We start from the raw sequence: 26,822 nt of genomic DNA on the forward strand, positions 1-26,822 counted from the left end.
AAAAACCAAAGTGTCAATGAGTCCAAAATTAAGTGTCCAGAGGTCCAAAATATTTTTCCTCCAAGCCATGCCATAATCAGTGCAGAGTCAAAACTTTCTTCCCATTTTTCATCAGGAACGCGTTTCATCATCAATACCTCTTCTCACTTTTTTTATTTATTAGTCTTATTTTTTTAAACTTTTAGTTTTTATCTTTATCTTTCATTTTTATTCAGTCTTGATTTTTATATATATATTTTTTTTTATTTTCCATTTTGCCATTTTATTTTTATTTTTTCGTTTAATTACTTCGTTAGGTTTTTATTAACTTTTTTAATGAGTCCAAAATTGTCAAAAAATATAGTGTCAAGGTCCAATTTTTTTTTTCTTCCTTTCTCAAGTGTGCCACCAATCATGCCATTTTTACATGTCAACTCTCCCATTTGAAAATTCATTCAAATCACATTCCAAAACCATCAATCTCATTCAAATCCCCATCAAAGTGCATTAAACCAATTTTCCATTTTTCATCAACCTTAGAACCTATAAATAGAGCTCTCTTCCTTCATAATTTCACACACCAAAAGTTCTCTTGAGTTGTCAAAGAACTTTTCTCTCTTCTCCCTCATTTAGCTTGTGTTGACGAGCTATTCTTTTCTTCTCTCTCTTTTTTCTGTCCCTTCGGAATAAGTCCCTTCGGAATTTTGTCCCTTCGGTAATTTTTGTCCCTTCGGTTGTCCCTTTCTTTTATTTTCTTGCATTTTATTTCTTTTTAGAATTTTATTTTATTTCTATTTAGCATTTTAATTATTGTCATTTATTTTCCTGCAATTAGAATGTATTTAGGTTCAATGTAAATATAAATAAGAAAAGTGTGTGTGTGTGTGTGTCTTTTATTTCTTTATCGCTTTATATATATAAAAAAAATACAAAAAAATTATATTAGGGATTTTGTGGTGATCCAACGTCACTACAAAAATCCACGCGCTTTTAATTTTATTGCTCTGTTAGCTTAATTTTCATTAATTATTCAAAAATAACAAAAACATGCAAATAACCAAAAATTCAAAAATATTTTCATAATAAACCTTGATTCTCAATCAAGCGAGCGTTCTTTTTATTTTCTTTCTTAATCAAATTTCAAATCAATTTTAATCATATTTTAAGTTTATTTTCTTTCAATATAAAAAATACAAACAAATACTCATTTGCCACTTGGCTTTTTATTTTAAAACTTTTTTCAAAACTAATAAAAAACACAAAACAAATCAAACGTCAATTTTTTAACCCCGAACTACGAGGTTTTGATCCCTCACGGGTACGTAGGCAAAGGACACTCGTCCTTCCAAATCAATAAAATGTAGATAATTAGGTCTTCTTTTTTTAATCATTTCAAATTCCATTTTTTTCAAAACAAGCAAGTTATAACACATAAATTAAATGAAACCAAGAGGTTCCCGTAGAGTACTACGGACATAAAGGGTGCTAACACCTTCCCTTTATGTAACTAACCCCCGAACCCTAAATCTTTTCAATATGGGGCGGTTTGAACTTTTTTGCCCTTTTCTTAAAAAATAAAATGTTCGGTCGTGAAATAATTAGTGAGTCAAAAGCTAATCAAATAGCCTTGATCTCCGAAAAATGACGCGACATAAATGGCGACTCCGCTGGGGGCCCCTAAGAGGGTTAAGCCTAACTTGGCTTTGTTTAAAATTTTGTGCTTTAAACTTGCTTAAAAAAAATCAAAAAAAAATCAAAAAAATAAAAGATGGAAATTACGTGTATATTTGTTCTTTCTTCTTCTTTCTTCTTTCTTAAAGTGAGTGGTGAGATAAGTCCTAACCCGGGCTTGAGAGAAATGTAAGATAGAAGTGGTAGAATCATAGTGGCATACCGAGAGTATTCTCGTGTCTTGACGCATGTGATATGGCCACACTTAGCGGAGGAGCTTGAAGTGATATATGTCGGCGTGTGTTGTCACGTTTAGACTTTATTACTCTTAAGTTTCCGTTGAACGCTAAGGACCTTTAGTAACCCTTAGCCCATCTTGGCCTTTTAGGACGTAGTGCGGTGGCTAACCAAGTGTTGTCTCGGAATTAGTCGACACGCGATGCTACACTCAAACGAGACTTTCCTACGAACGTTGCTGGACCGGGTGTTGTCTCGGTATCCAATAAAATTCAGAAGGGGTTGGACTTTGGGAACTTAGTAGAACCCTTGTTACAAGTACAAATGAAACCATAGTCCTTACCAAAAGACGTTATTACCCTTGACTCCAACATTATGGACTTAAACCTTGCCATGTTTTCACCGTTCTTGTTGCATAATCATGCATACATGCATACATTCATAAACTTTTTCTCATTAAATACCGAAGGACTTCGATAAGTTTTTATAAACATTAGAGGTATGAACCTTGTAAAAGGAACACCGAGAAATACATTTTCAAAAGTCTTATCCAGACCTTAGCTTTTGTTGGGGTCTCTTTCCTTGACTTTGCTTTTGCTCTTAAGGAAACTGTTTGTAACACTTCAAATTATCAATTGAAACAATGTTCCTTATAATGTTTACAATTACTTTGACAAAGTCCTTCAATAAAAAAATGTGTCCATTTTTTGCATAAGCATAATCCATCATCATGCATTCATAGTTTCAAGTCTGTGTCTCACACGTTTGTTTTTCCTATAAAAAGGTCAACCCATTTCAAAAGTGGTCCGACTGTCCTCATCCAAAGCAAACTCACACCTACAACACTCGTGCAAACAAAGAGAGAGAACGCATCAGTTTGAACAAGAAATCCACGAGCATTCGTGAAGAGGTAACAACACTTCAGGCCGAGTTAGAGAGACTGAGTACCCTGGTGGTTTCATTGGTATCTTCACAGGATCAGTCGCGGTTCCAGCAAGGGCCCGAACGCCAACATCAACAGCAGCCTCGACAACAGGCTCCAAGGATGCAGTTTGACCCAATCCCAATGACATATGGGGAGCTGCTTCCCATTTCGCTCATGAAGAACCTTGTCCAAACTAGAGCGTCTCCTCGGGCGCCTAACGAGTTGCCGGTTTGGTATCAACCTGACCTCTCCTGTGCCTTCCATCAAGGAGCACCCGGCCATGACATCGAGCACTGTTTCTCTTTGAAGATTGAAGTCCAGAAGCTGATTGAAGCCAATATCTTGCTTCTTGAAGATTAAATTCGGACGTACAAGTTAATCCACTGCCGAATTATATTACCTAGTATTGTGACACATGGAGTGGATAGCCGCAATTGGGTCTCTTTTGATGTTCCTTCTACTACTCATCTGTTCAAATAATGTGTGTGTTTGTTGTTTGCTGCTTTTCAAAAAAAATCCTTTCGTCCCGCCTGAGATGAAAGTGAACTTGTGTAGGGATTTTTGCTTCATGTATTTTCCGTCATTAATAAAAAGGTCGTTTTGATCCCGACTTTGTTTTATTTTGTGCTTTTTCTGGAAAAATGGTAATACAAAAAAACCCAAAAAAATAATCATCTTTAAATATCTGCATAATCATAACTTATACTTACTTGTCAAAATCAATAATCAAATCATGTATTAATAAACCCGTTGAACACATTAACCTTATACTATCTTCCAACTTTGAGTTCCTTGTATCCGAAGCTCCTAATGAAATCTCTCGCATACTGGGGCATCTTAGCCGTTGAAGTTGCAAACAAAAATCAAGAAGATTGTCCAGAAGATGGCAGTCGCTTACAAAGATTGGCCCGAGATGCTATCGTCTACACTTCATGAGTATCATACTCCAGTACACATTTCAACAGGGGCAACCCCCCTCCTTCCCCAATATACGACATGGAGGTCGTGTTTCCTATGGAGGTCGAAGTCCCGTCAATAGGAGTTCTGCTGAAATCTCAGCTTGGTTGAACTTTAAATGCATGACGACCTTATAGCTTGAAACAAACTTCCAACAAGAAGGTTCGTCCCCTTGTAATTCAAGAAGGAGACTTTGTGCCCAAAAAGGTACTATCTTTTCAACCAGACTCCAGGGGCAAGTGGATGCCTAGTTACGAAGGCCCATGTGCAATGACTTTTACAAATTATGGACGGCAACAAATTCACACGTCCTATGAATGCCGGTGCAGTCAAGAAATACTCTGTCAAAATATGAGCTCGATAAGTCGCGAACCTTAAAAAGTGGCTTAGGCAAAAATGAGCGTCTTGGTGGACTGAAAACCCGAAAGGATGGTCCAGGCAAAAATTAGAGACATGAACAAAAATGATTATCCTGATAGGCTGAAACCCAAAAGGGAGATCTATGCAAAAGTTAAGGATCATGACAAAGTAACTGCATCACCCAGCACAGTCCACTTGGGGCATCCAGTCGTCAAAAGAACCTCCGATTCGAAGCATCTGCAGATCAAAGACTCGGAACTGGGGCATTCAAAGTTGTCAGAGAGTATAACGGTTATTGTGTTCAATGTACCTTCCCATATGTTTACCATTTTCCAAAATTTTCAAAGATCCGTGGAGCCACACCATTGGTAGGCCACCACTCAATTCATCAAATTTGAGCCTGTGCCATTTACTTGGAACTCTCATTTATCCTGTTTGTCAAGTTTCTTCTATTTTTGATGGAAATACTTGAAGCAAAAATTTTCAAAATGCAAAACTTTTTTTACATCTTTTGAAAAGTGTGAACAACAAACACACTCTCATTGAACTCGTGAGTAGTTGAAGCGTACATCAACATCCGCCTCGAGAACGGTTACATTCCGGAAGAGAAACATGGCTAAGCACAAATCGAGAGGACCTCTGCTTTGAGCAAGACGCAGACATAATCTAGAAACATAAAAAATTTACAACAAAAAAAAAATAGCTCGCTAAGCTGAAAACCTGAAAAGGCGGCTTAGGCAATAGAGAGCGTCCCGGTGGACTGAAAACCCGAAAGGGCGGTCCAGGCAAAAATTAGGGGCATAAAAAAGGAATATACTCTCGTTGGACTGAAAACCCGAAAGGGCGGTCCTGGCAAAAGTTAGGGATTTTCAAAAAAAAAAAAAAAACAAAATATTGCAAAAGGACATGACTGCTGAAGCATGCCGATGGAAGTACACTCTGCACCGGTTTACAAATGACGACTTCTTCCAGACCTTTGGTCAACAATGGGCTTTATCCCTAGGAGCATCAGTTGTTACCTTGTGCCAGGTTTTACCTCGTCAACAGCTCAATTTGTTCACAATAGTATCATCTCCAAGAAAGTTTGCTGAGTGTTTGTACTGCGATGTCAGTCCGCCTCCCATCTTACCTATTTTGTCTCATTTCATCAAGTCACCTATCATATACAGTTCATAGAGACTTACAAATTACATTCATACAATCATACATTCATACATTAATACTTTCACGCATTCATACACTTATGCATACACAACATAAATATGACATCATTCACACATGATTGCATTAGTCACCATAATCTTGTTTCGGTCGTGTCTCTTCAGTTCGGTCAAGCCGCAAGTTTCTACACATGAACATCTGACTTTTACCTTCTTATAATCAAAAGTGTCATCCCTAGTGTGTCTGGTCTAGAGATGTCACTCACTTTAAGCTCGGTGGATTCCGGCGAAGTCTTACAAAGCTCGGTGGATTCCGGCAATCTTTTACAAAGCCCAGTGGATTCTGGTAAACATTATCAAAAGCCGAGTGGATTCTCGCATATGTTTACCAAGCCGAGTGGATGCTCGCAAAAGCCGAGTGGATTCTAGCAAACCTTTCATCAAAAGCCGAGTGGATTCTCACAAACTTTTATCAAAAGCCGAGTGGATTCTCGCAAAACTTTTATCAAAAGCCGAGCGGATTCTTGCAAAACTCTTATGAAGCCCGGTGGATTCCGGCAATCTTTTACAAAGCCGAGTGGATTCTCGCAAAAGCCGAGTGGATTCTCGCATATGTTTACCAAGCCGAGTGGATTCTCGCAAAAGCCGAGTGGATTCTCGCAAAAGCCGAGTGGATTCTCGCATATGTTTACCAAGCCGAGTGGATTCTCGCAAACCTTATCAAAAGCGAGTGGATTCTCGCAAATGTTTATCAAAAGCCGAGTGGATTCTCGCAAATGTTTATCAAAAGCCGAGTGGATTCTCGCAAACGTTTACCTTGTTTCAAGCTGCTAGTCCTAAACAACGGACCGCTTGAGTTTACCTTTTAATCTTGTTTCAAGCCGCCAGTCCAAACAACGGACCGCTTGAGTTTACCTTTTTGTCTTGTTTCAAGCTGCCAGTCCTAAACAACGGACCGCTTGAGTTTACCTTTTTTTGTCTTGTTTCAAGCTGCTAGTCCAAAACAACGGACCGCTTGTGTCTACATTTTGTCTTGTTTCAAGCTGCTAGTCCTAAACAACGGACCGCTTGAGTTTACCTTTTGTCTTGTTTCAAGCTACCAGTCCTAAACAATGGACCGCTTGAGTTTACCTTTCGTCATGGTCAGTTCCAACCAATGAACAGTTTGAAATCACATTTTATTTTCTCCAGTGTCATCCCCAGCTTAGCTGTTCAAGTTATGTCGCTAACAATGTTTTGTTTTCATTAAGCTATCGTTCCAAACTGATACGGTAGTAGACAATCTCTTCCCCAGTGAAACTGCAATTCCCCAGCAGAGTCGGATCCCTTTCTTTAACAAATTGGGTATCCCGTTGTTTGTTTCTCGTCCCAGTCAAATCATCTTTGCCGTACTGCATTCATAATTGCATCATGAGCATTTCACAACATCTTAGGTCAAAAATTGGTGTACTTTTGTATTTAAGTCTCTTCGTCCCATCAACTCAAAGATTTCATCTTCAAATCTTCGGACGAAGAAAACTTAAATAGGGGCATCTGTCATACCCCAATTTTTGACCTAACTTCCTACATTCATACATTGTCTGACCCTGAATAGTCTTTGACTTTTCAAAGGAAATTTCAGCAGAAAGGTATCTTAAAATACCTCATGTTTGGTTCCGAGTCGGGCCCTCTTCGCTCTTTATATTTTTATAATTTTAGTTTTCTTTATTTTTTTATTATTTGTTATTTACTCTTTAATTTCCATCTTTTATTTAATTTTATAATTTTAGTTTTTATTTCCAATTTTTATTTTAGCTTTTAATTAGTCATTTTTCATATTTTATTTTAGTCACTTTTATTTTATTGTCCAAGTAAAAAAAACCAAAGTGTCAATGAGTCCAAAATTAAGTGTCCAGGGGTCCAAAATATTTTTCCTCCAAGCCATGCCATAATCAGTGCAGAGTCAAAACTTTCTTCCCATTTTTCATCAGGAACGCGTTTCATCATCAATACCTCTTCTCACTTTTTTTATTTATTAGTCTTATTTTTTTAAACTTTTAGTTTTTATTTTTATCTTTCATTTTTATTCAGTCTTGATTTTTATATATATATATTTTTTTATTTTCCATTTTGCCATTTTATTTTTATTTTTTCGTTTAATTACTTCGTTAGGTTTTTATTAACTTTTTTAATGAGTCCAAAATTGCCAAAAAATATAGTGTCAAGGTCCAATTTTTTTTTCTTCCTTTCTCAAGTGTGCCACCAATCATGCCATTTTTACATGTCAACTCTCCCATTTGAAAATTCATTCAAATCACATTCCAAAACCATCAATCTCATTCAAATCCCCATCAAAGTGCATTAAATCAATTTTCCATTTTTCATCAACCTTAGAACCTATAAATAGAGCTCTCTTCCTTCACAATTTCACACACCAAAAGTTCTCTTGAGTTGTCAAAGAACTTTTCTCTCTTCTCCCTCATTTAGCTTGTGTTGACGAGCTATTCTTTTCTTCTCTCTCTTTTTTCTGTCCCTTCGGAATAAGTCCCTTCGGAATTTTGTCCCTTCGGTAATTTTTGTCCCTTCGGTTGTCCCTTTATTTTATTTTCTTGCATTTTATTTCTTTTTAGAATTTTATTTTATTTCTATTTAGCCTTTTAATTATTGTCATTTATTTTCCTGCAATTAGAATGTATTTAGGTTCAATGTAAATATAAATAAGAAAAGTGTGTGTGTGCGTGTGTGTGTGTCTTTTATTTCTTTATCGCTTTATATATATAAAAAAAATACAAAAAAATTATATTAGGGATTTTGTGGTGATCCAACGTCACTACAAAAATCCACGCGCTTTTAATTTTATTGCTCTGTTAGCTTAATTTTCATTAATTATTCAAAAATAACAAAAACATGCAAATAACCAAAAATTCAAAAATATTTTCATAATAAACGTTGATTCTCAATCAAGCGAGCGTTCTTTTTATTTTCTTTCTTAATCAAATTTCAAATCAATTTTAATCATATTTTAAGTTTATTTTCTTTCAATATAAAAAATACAAACAAATACTCATTTGCCACTTGGCTTTTTATTTTAAAACTTTTTTCAAAACTAATAAAAAACACAAAACAAATCAAACGTCAATTTTTTAACCCCGAACTACGAGGTTTTGATCCCTCACGGGTACGTAGGCAGAGGACACTCGTCCTTCCAAATCAATAAAATGTAGATAATTAGGTCTTCTTTTTTTAATCATTTCAAATTCCATTTTTTTCAAAACAAGCAAGTTATAACACATAAATTAAATGAAACCAAGAGGTTCCCGTATAGTACTACGGACATAAAGGGTGCTAACACCTTCCCTTTATGTAACTAATCCCCGAACCCTAAATCTTTTCAATATGGGGCGGTTTGAACTTTTTTCCCCTTTTCTTAAAAAATAAAATGTTCGGTCGTGAAATAATTAGTGAGTCAAAAGCTAATCAAATAGCCTTGATCTCCGAAAAATGACGCGACAATATTCCTCTGTCAATGTTTGTAATTTGTTCTTAGTTGGTGTTCATGATGATGAGAACATTATTTACTTGAATTTTGGTGTTATCGAGATGATCCTTGAATTTCTTTTATGCAGTGTCAACTAGTATCTCTTTATTTTTTTAGTATCAACCAACTATGTTTCATTGATTCCCAAGATTATTCAACATCTCTACTCCGAAAAATGGCAGGGTGGGGGAGATAGGAAGATGGGAGTGAAACCAATGGGAGTGGGGTTTGTTGTGGTAAGGGAAGTTTTTCATTTGAGAGGAAGCACTAGCTTATGATTTAATGTTGCTGCTTGAGGGAATGGTACTGTCCGACCAATTGAATCTATTGTTATTCATCGTATTTGGAAGAGTGTTGCACCGTCCAAAGTTTGTGCTGCGTTCTTATGGCGACTACTTTTGGATCGGATTACTTCGAGAACAAATTTTTCCTGAAGGGGGATAATTGTGCAGGGAGAGTCAATGGATTACCTTACTAGTGGGTCTTGGTTTAGCTTGGCTGCCTGCCCTTTTGCATTTTTGACAAGTTAAGAGGTTTAGGATTTTCAGGTTTGTCTTAGGAGGATTATTATCCCTTTCTTTTTAGCCTTTTGCCTCTGTATTTCTGTTCACTGTTATAGTTTTATGGCTTGTTTCTTTTGTCCAACCTATGTCCAAATGGAGTGTATAATGTATTCTCTTGGCTCAAATTCTGGCATGCCTTGTGTTCGAATGGGAGTTTTTTTCTATTCAATAAATTTTTCCGGCACAAACAAATTAACAATTAACATACTAACATTGTTGTTTAAAACAAAATTGTTTCGCTTCTTTTTTAATATGTGTAGAAAAATCTTCAAAGTCGATCATTTAGAAACAATATAAGAGTGTCCTTCAGACCTATATCTCAACTTGCACTGCCAATACTATTAGGTTGGACATCTTTACGAGAGTTTGAACATGAGATCTTGTAGTTGCATGAGTTTCAGGTGGTGCTTGTCACTTCGTCTACAAACAAAAAAAATAAACAGATCAAGAAGAGTTTATATGACAATAATTAGCAACTAAAGGTAAAGGTGTTGGTTTAATTTTTTAATTTTTTTTATATAAACTGTCGTACCAATTCAGATTCTCTGAAAGGTCAAATTAGAACAAAAAGATTTATATCATACTAGTAAATTAGAATCACACACATTTTAAAATTTATGTTTTTATATGAATTTCTATCTTTATGTCGCATATTTCAAAGTAGTTGTGGTTTAATTTTTTATTTTTTTTTAAAAAACTAAACTAGCCCATTAAAATTAACACCGAAAAAAATTGAATATGAGATCTTATGAAGAGCAGAGTCCAAAAAAACCCCACCAAACTAGCACAAGAGGTTTGATTTTTTTTTTAATCATAGTTTATTATAAATAAAATTTAACTTTGCTACTCTATGAGCTCCTTATTCTATTTGAAAACTTTAATATTATGAAATAAACTTTTGAGTACAAATCTTTTAAGACTGTAAAAATGTCATACCTTACACACGTGGTAGCTTCTGAGATGGTGGTGCTTGCTTGTAGAAAGGTGGTAGCTTCTGAAATGGTGGCGGTAGCCTCTTCTTCGAAGGCTTGTAAGTTGGAGGAGCTTCGTAAATTGGAGGATTGTAAATTGGAGGACTGTTTGGAGTCTTGTAAATTGGAGCATTGTAAACTGGATTTAGAGCAAATGGTGGTACAAAATTTCTATAAGGTGGTAACTCACTATTTAGAGGCTTGTAAGTTGGAGTAAGTTTGTACGCAGCAAGCCCTTGAGGAAGAAGGATAAGAGCACCAATGAACATTAAAACTAGTGAGGACAAGAAAAAGGAAGCCATTTTAGGTGGTGGTTTTAGTGTGCATAACATATAGGGAATAGTTAGGTTTTATACTAGTTTGGGGCCTCAATGGGATTGCAATGTCTCAATCAAAACATTTATTATATCTTTATAATCACTCCACTAAATGTGAATATTATTATCAACAAAAAAAATTGTTGTAGAATATTTTCTAAAAAAACAATAATAACAGTTGCAAAATATAAATATTTCTAATGATTTGGTCTTGTGGTAAAGAGATAGATCAAGAAGGTTCTGATTGAAGTCCTATTATTGTTCTTGGAAAGGGTACACATTTGTAAACGCTCAACGAGCCCGATCATGGACTAGAACATCATCAACGCCTCACCCTAAATTTTTCTCATAAAAAATAAAATATAAAAAATTCTTAAAAAGGAAAAGATTTAAAAAAATAAATAATATTTTGATAGAATATTGTTATGTTTTTAAAAAGTTCTAACATCACATCTCAAAAGAAAAAGTTTTAATATCAAAATATCATTGCTTTTTACACCAAATCTTAATCAAATTTTATTACTACACCCAAATACATATTATTTTTTAAATAATTATACTAAATTGGAAATACTCACTAACCGTGCTCTTTCACAATCATAAGACAAAACCTACCTCTAATCTGTAACCGTCGACCAACAGCTACAATGCCATCATTATGACAACCTACAACTTTCTTAACAAAAGGATCATTTGCGGCCTCCGAGATAAGATATCGATTTACTCTAAACTCAATCTCTCTTTTTGTTCAAAGCACTGACTTGAGCGTTAGAGTGTCAGGTACACCACTCCCCTTTGTTCTAGAATTCAATTCGCAAAAAGTTCATCGCACCAGATGTTTTTCTTCTGATTGGATCAGATCAGTAAATAAACTCAATCTTAAATTGATCTGTAAATTATTGAGTTTGTTTTAGATTTAAGAACGAGTTAAGATCTTCAAAATGATTCGATCAAAATTTATAACATTGTTATAGTTGGCTAAATCTCGTCTCATGCTTAGCCTACCTTTATTTCACATAAAAAATTTGTGCAATGATTGCTCAATTAACAAGATAAAGAAATGTGAATCTGCCCCTAAGAACAATTCGAAAACATAAAATTAATAGTAATCGTTTCAGTAACCTTCTCCATCAGAATCTATCCCTTTGCAATAAAAAAAAATGAAAAAAGAAATCTAACGCTTGAACATCTCAACGGATGTTTTTTATTGCTTTTTAACTTTTCTTTTGCAACTTTCAAAAGGGCGGAAAATTATTTGATTTAAAGTTAACTTGTAAGTTTTTTTTTTCTTTTTTTCTTTTGGTAGATAGACGAGATGACAAAACCATCATAAACTCACACACACAAAGTGGAGGTACCGGGGTTCGAACCCCGGTCATGACACACAAAGTTAACTTGTAAGTTATATTTGTTCATAAATAATTTTTTTGCACTACTTACATTTTTGATGGGTTAATATTTGTACCATTATAATAGATAGTAAATGCTACTGTCCTCGTGAGCTTAGCTCAGTTGGTAAGGACAACGTATAATATATGCAAGATCCGAGGTTCAAACTCTGACCACCACAAAAAAAAAGATAGTAAATGCTACTCCTTCCGTTCCAAATTATATATTGCTTTAGAGCATGAATATCGGTAAATTTTCTAACACTCCTTCACCAAAACATTGCTATGGTTTCTTATTCTTTTTGTGCATTAAAAAATAGTATTTACAAAGCAACAAAAGACTCTTTTGATATATTGTAAGGTTTAGTGGGATCCATTTTAAAGTTTTAGAGGAGTAGTATGTATATTTAAAAAATGTAGTTGAGTGGTTTAAATAATTGAAAAGTGTGAAGTAATACTCCCTCCGTCCCGTAATAACTGAGCCATTTGTAAAAAAATATTGTCCCAGGAATCTTGACCCATTTCAATTTTCAATACAACATTATTACTTTTTTTCAATTATAACTCTAATTAATACTACTTTCACCACTTCCAATTCAATATATTCTACTCCCTCCGGTCCTTATTATTAGAAACAAAACCAAAAAACATCAAAACCAATACAATCATTGATTAAAGAAACTTTTTGAATATTTTTACAAATATACCCTCATAAAAAATTGTGAAACATTAAATACACACACTAATATTAAAAAGAGAAGCATTAAATGAAGGATATAAAAGTCTTTTAAACAATAAATACACCTTAAAAGTTGTGAAATTTTCTTATAAATTGGACCAAAATTTTTTTTGAAAATTTTCTTATAATAAGGACCGGAGGGAGTACTTTACATTTATGATAAAGAAGAATCCACCAATACTTGACAAAAACACTCAAAACGATTTTTCTCTCTCTTTCATTTATACATTTTTCTTAATTTGTGTGAAAAGTTCAACTAGCTCAGTTAAATTGGGACGGAGGGAGTATAATATATTATGTAGGACCCATTACCACTCATATGGGTGGTATAGACGTGGATGCTCTTAGAGAAAAAATTTGTCCTAAATTAAGTCATTTTAAAATATCATGAAACATTAAATACATTTCTTACTATGTGTGAAATGCTACTCCCTCAACTATTTATTACTCTCACTACTTTAAATTTTTTATTTTATCTATCCTATATCATTAATGAAGAATAGTTTTGTAAAATTATTTATAATTTATCTTTCTCATACAACATTAATTACATTTCTTACTATGTGTGAAATGACCAAAACGTCATATAACCTGGGACAGATGAAGTACTTTTTATTAACAATTTCTTTAGGACATTGTTTAGACTTGTATTTTGTTTTGAAATTACAAGTAAAACAGTTGTTATATGCAATCAATAAAAGTTACTTCTTTTTACATCTTAAACAATGTCCTAAAGACACTTGTTAATTAACATTTTCCCATAATACCTTTTCAACATTTCAAACGATGATATACTTTGATGGCTTAGCTTTTCTTTTGCAGCAAGAAAACAAAGATACTCCCTCCATCCCGTAATAACTGAGCCATTTGTAAAAAATATTGTCCCAGGAATCTTGACCCATTTCAATTTTCAATACAACATTATTACTTTTTTTCAATTATAACTCTAATTAATACTACTTTCACCACTTCCAATTCAATATATTCTACTTTACATTTATGATAAAGAAGAATCCACCAATACTTGACAAAAACACTCAAAACGATTTTTCTATCTTTTTCATTTATACATTTTTCTTAATCTGTGTGAAAAGCTCAACTAACTCAGTTAAATTGGGACGGAGGGAGTAGCAATGATTTGTTTTATTTTTATAAAAAAAAACTGATTTCGTAAATTGGTAAACTATATCAAAAGGTGTGATAGTAACTTTTATTATGAATTTATGAGAACCGTGATGATAATTGGAGGAAGGTATGGAAATTGGAGGTCGGGAGAGGATTAAGCACACTTCAGTTGCATGATAGATTGGATCGGTGGTTTTTCAAACTTTATTGGGATTTTTAGATGGTGCCTGCTAAATTTGTTTAGCAATTAAGTGTGACTATACATTGTTTCAACAATCGGTATAAAAAGATTGTATATATTGTCTCAAGCAAATGACTTGTTTGTGTAAAAAGAAAAATAAACATTACATCAAGTTACAAAGAAACCAAAAATAAAAAGTGAGGACAAAGTGATTCTCAAACAAGTTAAAGGGTAAGCCACTACAAATGATAATTAAAAACAAAAATAATTTTATTCGCTTTCAGCCATCAATAAGTTTGAAGTTTAATATTGTCTAGAAGTTGTTGTAACGATTCTTCCTTTTGATGAAAAATCCTAACATTTATTTCACACAAATCACCCACACACAAGATAACCAAATGAGTTGAAAACAGGGGCGGACCTAGACTTAGAATACCAGTGGGGAATAAATTTTTTATCAAATAATTAAATAATAGTAAATATAATAAGAAGTTATTCTAAAAATAGTTGTAGCAACCAAACTTATTAACAAATAATTTATGGACTCCAGGTATAACTGGAAAAAATTTCTTCATCCTCATTCAGTTATACAACAAAAAAATGTATTAGAATACTCCATAACAGTATGTCAAAACATGAACAAAAAACTAATCATAACCCTGCTTAATATGCAACAAATTCGCAACATGTTTGACAATTTAATCTGTGTAAAATTAATCATAACTCGAACATAAAAATGATAACCCCACACCAGGGGAGACTACACCCCCCAGCTAGCCTGGGCTAGTGCCCGGGCTCTCCTTCTACTTTGTTTGATAAAAGCCCAACCCAATAGCTCAATTCCTATTTTATTTTTTTTAAAAAAAGGGCAAAATTGTGTTATTTTTTCAGGCGCGTAGTAAAAATAAGACTCTTCTCTTTTAGTTCAAAATAGTAACTCGACTCTCCCTCTCTTCTATGTGTCTCTGTTTCACTTTCTTCTCCTTCAGTTCAGAATAGTAGTGCCTCTCCCTCTCTCAACTCTCAGTCTCAGTCATTTTCATTCCTTCTCCTCTTTCTTTTCTCCAGTCTCCACTCTCCTCCACCAGGTTTGTTCTATGTTTTTTTTTTATTTGTTCTATTTTATTGCTGCTTGTTTGTTATTTGTTAATGGATGAATCAATGAGTTGATTATTCAAATTTCAAACCACAATTTAGAATTGTTGATTATCCCCAATTTTGATTGCCCAAACCCTGATTTAGAATTGTGCATTTTGTGTGATTGAGTGGAGAGTTTATGAAAGGATACTTAGTTACTTACGGTTGTGAACTTGTGATCAATTGATTATTTGATTATAAGGTTCAAGGTTGTGATTATCACAACTTCAATTTATAATGTGTGCATTTTGTGTTAATTGTTAAATACTTTCATTTTGTGTGGTACTTATACTTATACGGTTGTGATTTTTGTTGATAGAATTGGTATCTAAATTCACAAGTACTTGATTCTCTAACCTTTATTTTTGTTAACATTCATTTTCTTCTTATTTTGCTTTGTTTTTTTTTATCAGATCAGTAGAAAATTATATGAAATGATGAGAATTAGAATTGTGATGTTTTCAAACTCTTATATGTGATATATTATCTTCTGTATAAACTTTCAGAGATGAGGAAGTTTTTGGTTAGAACAAGTAATGTGAATGTTGTGCAACCGGAAGCCGAAGTAGAAGAACCACCGCCTAATGTGACCAATGAGTTTAATCCAAATGAGATTGTACGTGATCCAGGTCGTAGGAAACAAATTCATACATATGCTCCGGCTATTCAAGACCAAGTGAGGAGGGCATATATCTTGAAGGGTCCAATGCAACCAAATTTGTCAAGTTTTTCGTCGTACTCTATTTGGGAGTCAAAGAAGAGCATTTTGTAGCTCATGGTATAAGAAGTATACATGGATTGAATACAGTGAGTTCAAGGATGCAGCTTATTGTTTCTATCGCTTTCTATTTAAGCAACCCGAGAGGGCCGAGTACTTTGGTTTCGATGTCTTCACGAAAGACGGATTTAAAGATTGGAAGCATGCATCTAAAGGCTTGAAAGATCATATTGGTAGTCATAATAGTATGCACAACTCATGTATCAAGCATTATGATGATTATAATAATCAAAGACAAAGAATAGAAAGTAAGTTAGCTAAAGCAACTAAAGAATCCGAAGAATTGTATAAGATGGGGTTCACATCATACTACGTTGCTTCGTTTGGATCAGATGTGGTCCTCCGTGTTAGTGGTGCTTAGTATGGTTCATGAAGATGGACGTGGACCATCTCAAGCGGCGGGTTTGATAGAAAAAATGGAGAGCTTTAAATTTGTTTTATTTTGAAGTTAATGTTAAAGTTGTTTGGTATCACAAACGAGCTTTCAAAAATCTTGCAAAGAAAAGATCTTAATATTGTTAGTGCCATGGAATTAATTAATGTCGTCAAAGCTCGGTTGGCCACATTGAGAGATAATAGTTGGGATAATTTATTTGTTGATGTAGAAGAAATTTGTGTTGCTAAAGGTATTCTGGTGCCAAATATGGATGAAGAAATGCCGGTTCGGGGTCGTTCAAGACAAGAAGGGAGGACTGTCACTAATCTTCACCATTACCATGCCGAGATTTTTTATGTTGCTATTGACAAAATATGTGTGGAGATGGATCATCGCTTTAGTGAAGGAAGTAACATTGTACTTGATTGCTTCTCATGTCTTGATCCCAAGAACTCTTTCTCCAAGTTTGATGTTGATAAGCTTGCTCGTCTTGCTGATATTTATCATGCAGATTTTTCTGATGATGACCGTGGAACAATAAGGGAGCAACTTGACACTTATGTACTTCAAATGAAAATGCATGCTTCCTTTTCTTCTTGTGAAGATGTTCAAAGTTTGGCTATGAAGATGGTTCAAACTGAGAAACATTTGGTATTTCCATTGGTCTACAAACTCATTGAGTTGGCTTTGATATTGCCGGTGTCGACAACTTCCGTTGAAAGAGCTTTTTCAGCAATGAAGATTATCAAGACTAAATTGCACAACAAGATCAACAATGGGTGGTTGAATGACTTGATGATATGACCGAGAGGGAGATATTCAAGTCACTTGATGATGTTGATATTATTCGAACATTCACTCGAAAGAGGTCGCGGAAAGGACATTTACCTCATGATTTTATTTAGCAGGCTATTGACAGGTTATATTTCATCTTTCTTATTTTGAATTGTACTTTTGTTGAAAAAATGACGAACCTCTTTTATTTCGATTTATGACTATTTATATACATATTATGTCACATGAAGTTGCAATAAATTTTTTGCCCAGGCTCTATGAAATTTCTGGCTCCGCCACTGCCCACAACCACTTCTTGATGAAGCATAACAATTAACTGTGTGTTATAAAATTGGTTGGAAATTAACAGCATGTGTGTTTTGCAATTTGTTTACAATTGACATTTGATGAAGCATAACAATTAACATCCTTATTTATTAATTTTATTAGGTCTGCAGCAACTTAACCTAATAATTTTCCTCTAAAATGCCGCATTAGATTAGCAACAATTTAACCTAACAAATTCCATCTAAAATGCAGCACACCAATTTAACCTAACAAATTCCCTCTAAAATGCAGCAATCCCTAATATTTCTCCTCACTGATGAGCTTTTCATTCATATCATGTTGTGTCCTCGTTTGTATATATCTATTGTTTCTATAAACTTTTTTTTAGCAAGTTGTTGTACACTTATTTAATACGTTTACAAACAGAATACCTTAATTTCCATGCAAACTCGGCTACCCTAATTTACATGTAAACTCTGCTATATATAGCAAACCCTAAACCGTGTTTTTCTAAAAAAAAAAAAATTAGACACAATAATCAAGTAGACACAATCAAAATTCTCAATATTTTTATGTCCAAGTGGCCAAGAATTTAGTTTCCTTAAGTAATATGAAGTTCAAATTATGTTAGTAAATTTTTTTTTGAAGGAAATTTATGTCAGTAAATGAAATTCTTATGTTTTACAAATGAAAAAAATAAGCACAAAATCATATGACTCAACTCAGTAATAGAAATATGGTTTGTTTTTTCTACATCAGTTACTCGTTTTGCATATAATTTTTTATTTCTTCGTAATGAATGTTGTGTTTCAGTTACTTCTTTTGCAATGCTATCTATGAAATTAAATTAATTAACTAATCTAAAATGTTTACATTACGAACTATATTAATGTCATCATGATATGACCAATCTAATACATTTTTATCATATGACTTATTTCAATCTAATAGATTTTTATCCTATGACTTATTTCACTACAACTTTTTATTATGGTATAACTTATCGGTGTTTTTTTTGGTTGGTAGACGGGTCAAAAGTCTAGCTCACCATATAAAAGTTTTGGTTGAATTAATTTCACTTTTAAAATATATATTCACGACACTAATCTTTCATTAATTACACTTTATCAGCAAACCTCTAAAATTGTCCCCCACTTCTTTTCCCAACTTTTCCACTTCCCATAGACTTTAATTTTCTCTTACTCTTATCGTTTATGGTTCTTAAATATTGGTTCGAACAATTATTTCTATGAGTTGAAATTAAATAAATAAATAGTTATTCCAGCTCATAAGACCTGTGCAGCGCACGGGTCATCAATCTAGTAAGCCTTAAAAATCACATGAACTATTGATAATTATACCTCTTAAATCTCAATCGACACATGAATAATTTTCTACCAAAGAGGAAAGAACGAAAGAACAATAGAAAGGAAAAGGAAATTAAGTGTGTTGTTATTGTTATATTATTACTACATAATAAATTTTTTTTAAATGGGCCTGGGCTGGTGTGGCACTTGCCACAGCAGGCCCAGGCCAGGTCTGCCCATGGTTGAAAAGTTGAGCGGGTGTTTCTTGAAACCCGCGTAAATTTTCAAACTAAGGAAAGTGGTATTTAACATGTTCAAGGTGCACCGTAAGAAACCTAAGCCAATTAGAGATACCATGCCAAATTTTTCCAAAAAAGTCGCATGAGAGAAATAGATGGTTAATATCCTCCATTATGCCACAATCACCCGCACAAAATTGAGCATTAGGTTGAAGAATATGCCTTATGATTAAATAAATTATCCGTTGTTGGTAATCAGTTACAAAGCAAACACCAAGCAAAGAGACTGACTTTCAGAGGGACCTCATTATTCCAATAGCATATGTGTAATTAGCTGCCAAAATATTGATCGACGGCAACATGTAATTATATGCACTTGAAATATTGTAATTGTTGAAATCAGGTAAACCAAAGCCAACCGTCAGAAATATTAAGCTGCAAAACAATATTAATCAAAATCAGCACTCCCTAACTTGATCTTCCTCCCAAGCTAGTAACTTATGCCGCCATTTCCAAGCTCAACCATCCTCCCTCCCACCCAAGAGAGTATATTTCAATCACCGTTGCCATTTATTATCAGCAAGATAAAGAAGGCAATTAAAATTACTTTTCAAAATCATGCCATCAATCCACGGATCTCGCCAAAATAAAGTTTCAGTACCATTACCAGCCTTCTGCCATAAATTATCACCAAACCAACGACCAACTCCTATACCAACTCCACTTTTAATATCAATCAAATTATTCCACAAAACTGAATTGACTCTTCCATCCTCCACTATACATCCTCCTACCTCCCATCCTCTACTATTTCAAGTTGTTTAGCATCGTTATCTCTTTCAAGCATATTGAATTAATCTCCATTAAACAAAGCATTTTCCACATTTTCCCTCTTTCAAACTTAAAAGGCTAGTATTAAAATTTAAGTGATAAAAAGCAATTTATAATTTTTTGCGTGCATAAAGAGCAATTTTCAAAATACCTATTATGGGAGCTATAATTTATAATATTTTTTTGGGTTGTACACAATTTTTTTTTTTACACAATTTTCAATACAAAAGCTTTCACATTTGCTTCCTTAACCAGTGCCCCGGGGGCACCGGTTAACATTTTCCTTTTTTTTTTACCAATACGGTTTATTGTTTTTTTTATTGGGGCAATAGTCACTTTAGTCCTTGAATGTGTAGCAAGTAGTCTCAGTAGTCCTTCAATATATTGAAAAATTAAAACAGTATTTGATTGTACACTTTGTTAGTCAAAATAGTCGTCGATGTTAAAATAGTAATTTATTATTGACATTAACTCTATTCATCTATGAACTGATATGACAATAACTAAGTATATACAATGACTGATATGACAATAAGTAAGTATATTGAGAGACTAATATAAAAATCGGTTTATTTTTTATTTTATTTTCATTTTTTTTTCTGGGTTCGTCTATGTCCTCCAATTTTTTGTTTTTCCATTTTTCTTCAATAAATTTTTAGTACTAAAAAAAGATTTATATCATGCAAATAAATTAAAGTCAGACTTTATGAAACTTACGGGTTTTCTTCCGTTTCTTTCTTTATGTCTCATATTGCGTTTATTTTTTCCGTAGTTTATTATGGATAGAGCTTAATCTTTTTTTTTTTTTTTTGAAGGAAGATAGAGCTTAATCTTTGTTAGCTTATTAGTTTTTTCTACATTAATATAAAATAAATGTTTAGGTTAATTAACATGTCATATCAAACTTTTTAAAATATGTCCTCGTGAGCTTAGGTCAGTTGGTAGGGACAATGCATAATATATGCAAGGTTCGGGGTTCAAATCTCGGTCACCACAAAAAAAAAACTTTTGAAAATATCACGGGACTTTAAAAATCTAATAAGAAAATCAAAGGCCTTGCAATCTTTTAACAGTTCATAGTTTTTTTTAAGATCACGGGAAAGTCGCTCAGAGATAATAGATCAAATCCAATTCGTGAGATGGCATTGATCTATATACTAGGAAAAAAACACTGCAGGGGAGGTTATTCTTCCTGGAGCAAAAAGGACAACGATTTGAGTTTAGTTGCAGAGTTTAGTTGCGACTTTGATATAAAAGGAAACAGACGATCTATGTCCTTGCAAAATAAGATCTCAAATGTAATTATGCTCTTGCGTATTACTAGGTTTTCAGTTAGTTTTAAGTGATGTCTTAAATTCTTAGTTGTTGTATGTGTCTCCGTATCTAGGGTATCTCTCTTGCATAAAAGTTTAAAACTTATTTTTTTTGCATATATTTTGTTCGTGGAATGATTTTGAACAATTGTGGGTTGAAAAGACAATTTAATGAAAATATGGTTTAAAAAGTCAATTTTAAAAGTTTTTTTTTTAACTATTGAATCTAATCATGATTCTATCAATTGATTCAAGAGGAATGCTAGCAACACTCTCTTTTGAACACTCTCTCCAGCACTCACTCCTTTATTGAGTGAAATCAATGTATGTCCCACCACTTTATGTGGGTTCCATTTCCAAAGTGTAGGTCCTACATTGATTTCATCCAATAAAAGAGTGCGTGCTAGAGAGAGTGTTCAAAAGAGAGTGTTGCTAGCACTCCTCTTGATTCAAACCATTCATATCATGTCAAAAACCATACTCTATTTTAAATGAATCGAATCATGAATCGATAAGATCATTTGTTCTTGATGATCATCATGTGTAAATTCAGTCTTCTTGTGAACCTAGATATCATTTTTGAACGCATATGAAACGAATGATGACTTATTGTGAATCGATTCATAGAGTGGTTGTACACAATTTTTCATCTTCTGTTAGTTCTAAACCACACCAACTACAAATACAACCCACTCAATCTTTTTCCAAAATATTGAAAACATTTTTCATTTTCTCTACTGAATATTCTTTTTGAAAACCCGTTCTTAAGAAATCATTTGTGAGCATAGAATCTTGTTTTGAGAGTGATATTATAAGAAAAGTTTTGATCCAAGGATTCCAATTGTGGATGGAAGATATAAAGACAAAAGGAAGAACTCTTTTTCCCTCGAAGAGGATTTAGGAGAATTTTTGTAAAGAATTAAATCCCACGGAATTCGAAGGAGCGTCTAAGCAGTGAAGGGATCTTGGGATAGATTGCTGAAGAAATCTCAAGAAAGCTCAAGGATTTAAAGTTTGGTGTTCAAATCATAGGGAATTAGGATTTTGGTTAGAAGAGTCTTTTCAAAAATTGGTGATTAGGAATTTCGTAGCAAATTAGTAGCTAAGTTGCTTCTATAAAACTCTGTAGCACTTTCGTGGAAGAACGAAATCATATGGATAATCCTACCGGTACTAGATTAGACCCCCTGCGAGAATGATAGAGGCTGAACTAATAAATTATGACGTTATCTTTCTTCCTTTTCTCCTTTACATTTTTTCGTAAATTCAAAAAGAAACGTGATGATTATGCATATGCTTGATAGTAGAATTTGTTGATGTGATGTCTAGAAGTCCTAGCTCAACAGTTAAATGCCAAAATTGTAAGGCCGAACATCATGACCTGAGTTCGAACCCGGGACCTCACAGTTGTGTGTGAGTTTAATTTCAATGGTTTACCACTTCATCTAAGACAAAAAAAGAATTTGTTGATGTGATTAATCTATAACAAATTGATCTTCTTAACATTTTTTCTTTAATTGTTTTGTTCAATCACATAACAAATTGCAATCATCTTGATTGCAATTTTGTCATAAATTCAATTTGTTATTGTATATATTTGTAAGTAGCGATTTGTTGTAGAAAGGTTAGGTTTGATTTGAAATTGTTGAATTATTCTAGTTAGGGAAATTAATTTTATTGTCATAGATTATTATTTCATTCAATTGAGAATTGCTTGTTCAAGATTGATTAATAACATTAATCTCCAATAAAATAGTAAATAGTAATAATCCGCTAAAAAATTTAAACCACGTTTCGGAATAACTAAACTCCTAAGAACGATTCAACACCCCACACCCCCATTCTACATCCTACAAACTAGTCATAGCAACAACCATCAAAGTCATATAATTAAATTTTTTTTTTGTTGTTTTTTTTTTAGCAATTTTTTTTTGTTGTTGTTAATTTTGAGCACATTGAACGATTTTACATTCATACGTCATATATATGCCATGCTCTTGACCTGGTAATAGATAAGGCAAGAAATAACTTGGCCTTGTTCATACATTGTACAAAAGGTATTAATAAAACAAAGCATTACTAACTAAGACTTCCTATTTTGTAGATATTAATAAGCCTTAAAGTTGTATTTTCATGCTTTAGAAATGGATGTTATCTTCTGATGGAGGATGCCTATGCGTCGGTGGTTCCTTGCGTGCTGGCTTGTGCACCGGTGGTTCCTTTTGTGGTGGCTTATTCACTGGTGGATCCTTGTGTGGTGGCTTGTGGACTGGCGGTTCCTTGTGTGGTGGCTTGTGCACCGGTGGTTCCGTTTGTGGTGGCCTATAGGCAGGATTAAGGTAATATTCAGCAAAGCCTTGAGGAACAAGGACAAGAGCAGATAAGAAAAACACTAATATGGACAGCAAAAAGGAAGCCATTTGAAGTAGTAATTTTTATGTTAATGCATATAACATATAGGGATTAGGGAGTAATCAGGTTTTATACTACTTAATTAGGGCCTCAATGGAAGTGCAATGTCTCTATCGATTTAATCGGTGATTATTATAGCTAAAAAAAATAAAATAATTAATCACTCTACGTAAAATCAAAATTGTGTGTGGAATATTATCAAAGAACATATTGGTGTGGAATATTATTTAAAAATGTAACACGGTCCATTTGGAATATTTTTTTTTTTTAAGGAAGGAAACACGGTCCATTTGGCTAAATTCAATTTTATCATTGAAAAAAAGCTTTAGGCACTACACCCGTTAGTATTATTGGTCATGGCATTCCAAACTATAAGGCTCCTTGTAAAGTAATAAATTTAGGCCTGCAATTTTTTAATTTATTTTTGTCATTTAGACCTCCAAATTTGGGTATCTAATTTTTTATAACTTAACATGAACAGTATATATATATATATTTGTTAAAAAAAGAGGGCAGAGCCCAACATGAACAGTATCTTTAAATCATAAATTATTGAAGTTCATACTTGTGGTTGCATGTACTCGGATGAAATCTGTCAACAAAAAAGTACTCCGATGGAAATTTACCCCGGCAACTATAGTTATAAAAATAAATCTTTGGTAAACTTGAAATAAACACACTCTTATATGTTTTTTGTATGATTTTTAACTAAAAATACACCTTTCTGGATATAATAACCATACGAAAACTATAGATTTGAAGACATTTTGGTCAATTTAGTTGGATAAATACACCTTAGTGAACCACATGATATCGTCTCATATCACAACACGTCTACCTCTGCACATGTCTTGCATAGTGAATGATTCATACCGTTACTTCTTGGAATGAGCATAGTGGTAGAAAATGTTTGGAGCTATAGGCATTACCTTATCTTCAACTTCAAATTATGGCATTTATTCAAATTTTCCCATTGCCTTTGCCAATTATTAACCTAAACTCTTGTTGTCATATAAATCTTCATTTGGATCCCTTGGTCGAGTGACGTTGGATCTTAGCCTCTTGAGTGCTACAAATCCATGTTCGTTCCTTACCTTGGCCATGTAACATTTATCATCTGAGAATTGGGTTTTAATTTGATCGGCAATATTGTAAGACATATAGTCAGTAGTCACTGTTTGACCTTATCACAATCTCTCCTTGCTCCACATCTATTAGTGCTTTTTCAGTTGCAAGGAACAATATCCCCAAAAGCAGTGTCCATACCTAAAAATCGATCATCTCCATTACCATAATGTCTTTTGGAAAGAAGAATTTGTCTACCCTTACTAGTACATTTTCCACTATTCCTTATACATTTGTTCATGAACAATCTGCAAGATGGACTATCGCCTTACATGGTTGTAACTTCAACCATACGGTCTTTTTGAATGTAGATAATGATATGATATGAGTTTGAAACTAGATCCCAAGTCACATAGAGCTCAATCTATTTAAAAATCACCAATGGAAACTAGAATATTGAAGCAACCAGGATCCTCTAATATTTAGGGAGGTTTCTTTTCAAAAATCGCACGACAATTCTTTGTCATGGAAAACAATTCTTCATCAAATGACATGACTTTCAACATTACGATATCTTTAAGGAATTTTACACAACATAAACTTTCTCCTAGAATTTCTTTGACCATCATTTTAATCTTATATTTTTACAAGACCTTCAATAGTTGTTGGAAATTTTCTTCTTCCACCATGCATTATCTTTCTCCTTCATATTCTCCATTTCATTCACTGATTTCTCTTTTTTTTTTTTGGCATTATTTCTCCCTTAGAATCGATTCACACCGTCATAACTGAGTCTTCCCCCTTTCTCTCTTCTTCACTTGAATATTCCTCTTCACTTTCATCCTTGATTTCATCTGTCTCCATATCCTTCTTCTCTTCGTCACTTGCAAGTCCTCCTTTCCCAATTTTATTAACCACCACATGTCTTATTTTTACCGCCCAATTTGAATACTTCACTTCTGGGGTTGTCAAGGGTAGTATCTGAGAATTTGGTTCATGACATACTAACAAGTTGTGTCGAAATCAACCCAATTTGTGATTCCAAGTTATTAATGAAAGCCTCATTGATCCTTGGGCCTCTTTATGAATCTTAGATAGACCTTGAAAGTAACCTTGCATAGTCATGTGTAAGGCGCGCAACTTGTGATGGTTGGAGGGTGTTGCTGCTTCTCCATGAGAGATTTGGATGTTCAACCCAGCCGGAGTTGTAGGCGTTGCAATAGGGATTCATTTACTGCCTTTTGAATGACCCCATGTATTTAACTTGCTCGTCCGATATCCCCTAACATTTTGGAGATAGCTTTTATTTGGATGTGTTTCTTCTTAAGAACAACTCCCTCATTGCTTTCTGAGAGGTATTTGTTCAAGGACATGTTAATTAGTTCTCACACCTGTCGAATCGTCTTGATTTTCATTGTACCTCCTACTGATGCTTTTAAGAGCATGCAAGTCTGAGCTTTCAAGACGCTAATTAATGTATGCATTGTATCCATCTCCTTGAATTTGAGACCAGGAAACCTTTTGATAAGTAGTTTGTATCTTTCTGAAGCATCATAGAGTGTGTCCCGATCTTGCTATTTTAAGCTAGAAATTTCTTTCTCCCTGTCTAAGTACTTCGTTGTTGGAAAGAAGCAGTTAAGGAATTGTCTCTTAAGTTGATCCCAAGTAGATATGGTTCCCCAAGTAAGTGCAATCATCCAATATGTTGCTTGTCTACTTAGGGAGTAGATGAGTAATCAGAAACACTTGTCGGATTCTAACATACCTGGATGGTAAATAGTTCCTCAACTTTCAAAGAAGTGTGTGAGATGAGTATCACAATCTTCAAACTCCTTTCCCGAAAACTATTTGTACTTCATAGAGTCGAGGACATAATTCTTGATGTCAAACACCATTGGATTCACTAGTTAGAACCCAATTGACATGTCATAGTTGTCAAGCCTTCAATGATCTCCAAGTGTGATGTATGAAACCTCTTCCATCTCAGATTCATCGGATGAGAAAGCATTGTACTTCGGGGGTGGGATATTAGCTGCATTGTTTGTTTCTTCTTTAGCTAGCCGGATGAATTTTCGGGTGTCCCTTACAGTTCTTTCAATTTTCAGTCAAAAAGTAAGGTACTTGAATCTGCACCATGCATGAAACAGACTTGAACAAACCTTTAGTAAAGTCGTGTGATAAAAATAAATAAAAGTTGAACAAAAACAGAAAA

The 26,822-nt window shown here is 33.8% G+C and overlaps 1 protein-coding gene, 2 long non-coding RNA genes and 1 pseudogene across 4 annotated transcripts; 2 read left to right on the plus strand and 2 right to left on the minus strand.

Moving 5' to 3' along the window:
* Positions 1 to 9,506: 9,506 nt before the first annotated feature.
* Positions 9,507 to 11,885, minus strand: LOC146935682 (uncharacterized). The gene is made up of 2 exons (XR_015030325.1): positions 10,306 to 11,885; positions 9,507 to 9,789 (listed from the first exon to the last, which is right to left on the minus strand). It is a non-coding gene; the product is annotated as an uncharacterized LOC146935682 (long non-coding RNA).
* Positions 11,886 to 11,935: 50 nt separating this feature from the next.
* Positions 11,936 to 14,222, plus strand: LOC146935683 (uncharacterized). The gene is made up of 2 exons (XR_015030326.1): positions 11,936 to 12,054; positions 12,134 to 14,222. It is a non-coding gene; the product is annotated as an uncharacterized LOC146935683 (long non-coding RNA).
* Positions 14,223 to 15,032: 810 nt separating this feature from the next.
* On the plus strand, positions 15,033 to 17,431 carry LOC146935684 (uncharacterized; annotated as a pseudogene). The gene is made up of 2 exons (XR_015030324.1): positions 15,033 to 15,178; positions 15,734 to 17,431. The product of XR_015030324.1 is annotated as an uncharacterized LOC146935684 (transcript).
* Positions 17,432 to 23,088: 5,657 nt separating this feature from the next.
* On the minus strand, positions 23,089 to 23,589 carry LOC146935685 (uncharacterized). Its single transcript, XM_085750800.1, has one exon. The coding sequence runs from the start codon at positions 23,551 to 23,553 to the stop codon at positions 23,272 to 23,274; it is 282 nt and encodes a 93-aa protein (XP_085606926.1). The 5' UTR covers positions 23,554 to 23,589; the 3' UTR covers positions 23,089 to 23,271.
* Positions 23,590 to 26,822: the final 3,233 nt, after the last annotated feature.

Source organism: Medicago sativa, chromosome 3, assembly GCF_051527215.1.
Source record: "Medicago sativa cultivar Bolivia chromosome 3, Bolivia_mono, whole genome shotgun sequence".
NCBI lineage: Eukaryota > Viridiplantae > Streptophyta > Magnoliopsida > Fabales > Fabaceae > Medicago > Medicago sativa.

Coding starts and splice junctions, on each gene's coding strand:
- LOC146935685 (XM_085750800.1), bottom strand. CDS start 23,553: ATGGCTTCCTTTTTGCTGTCCATATTAGTGTTTTTCTTATCTGCTCTT.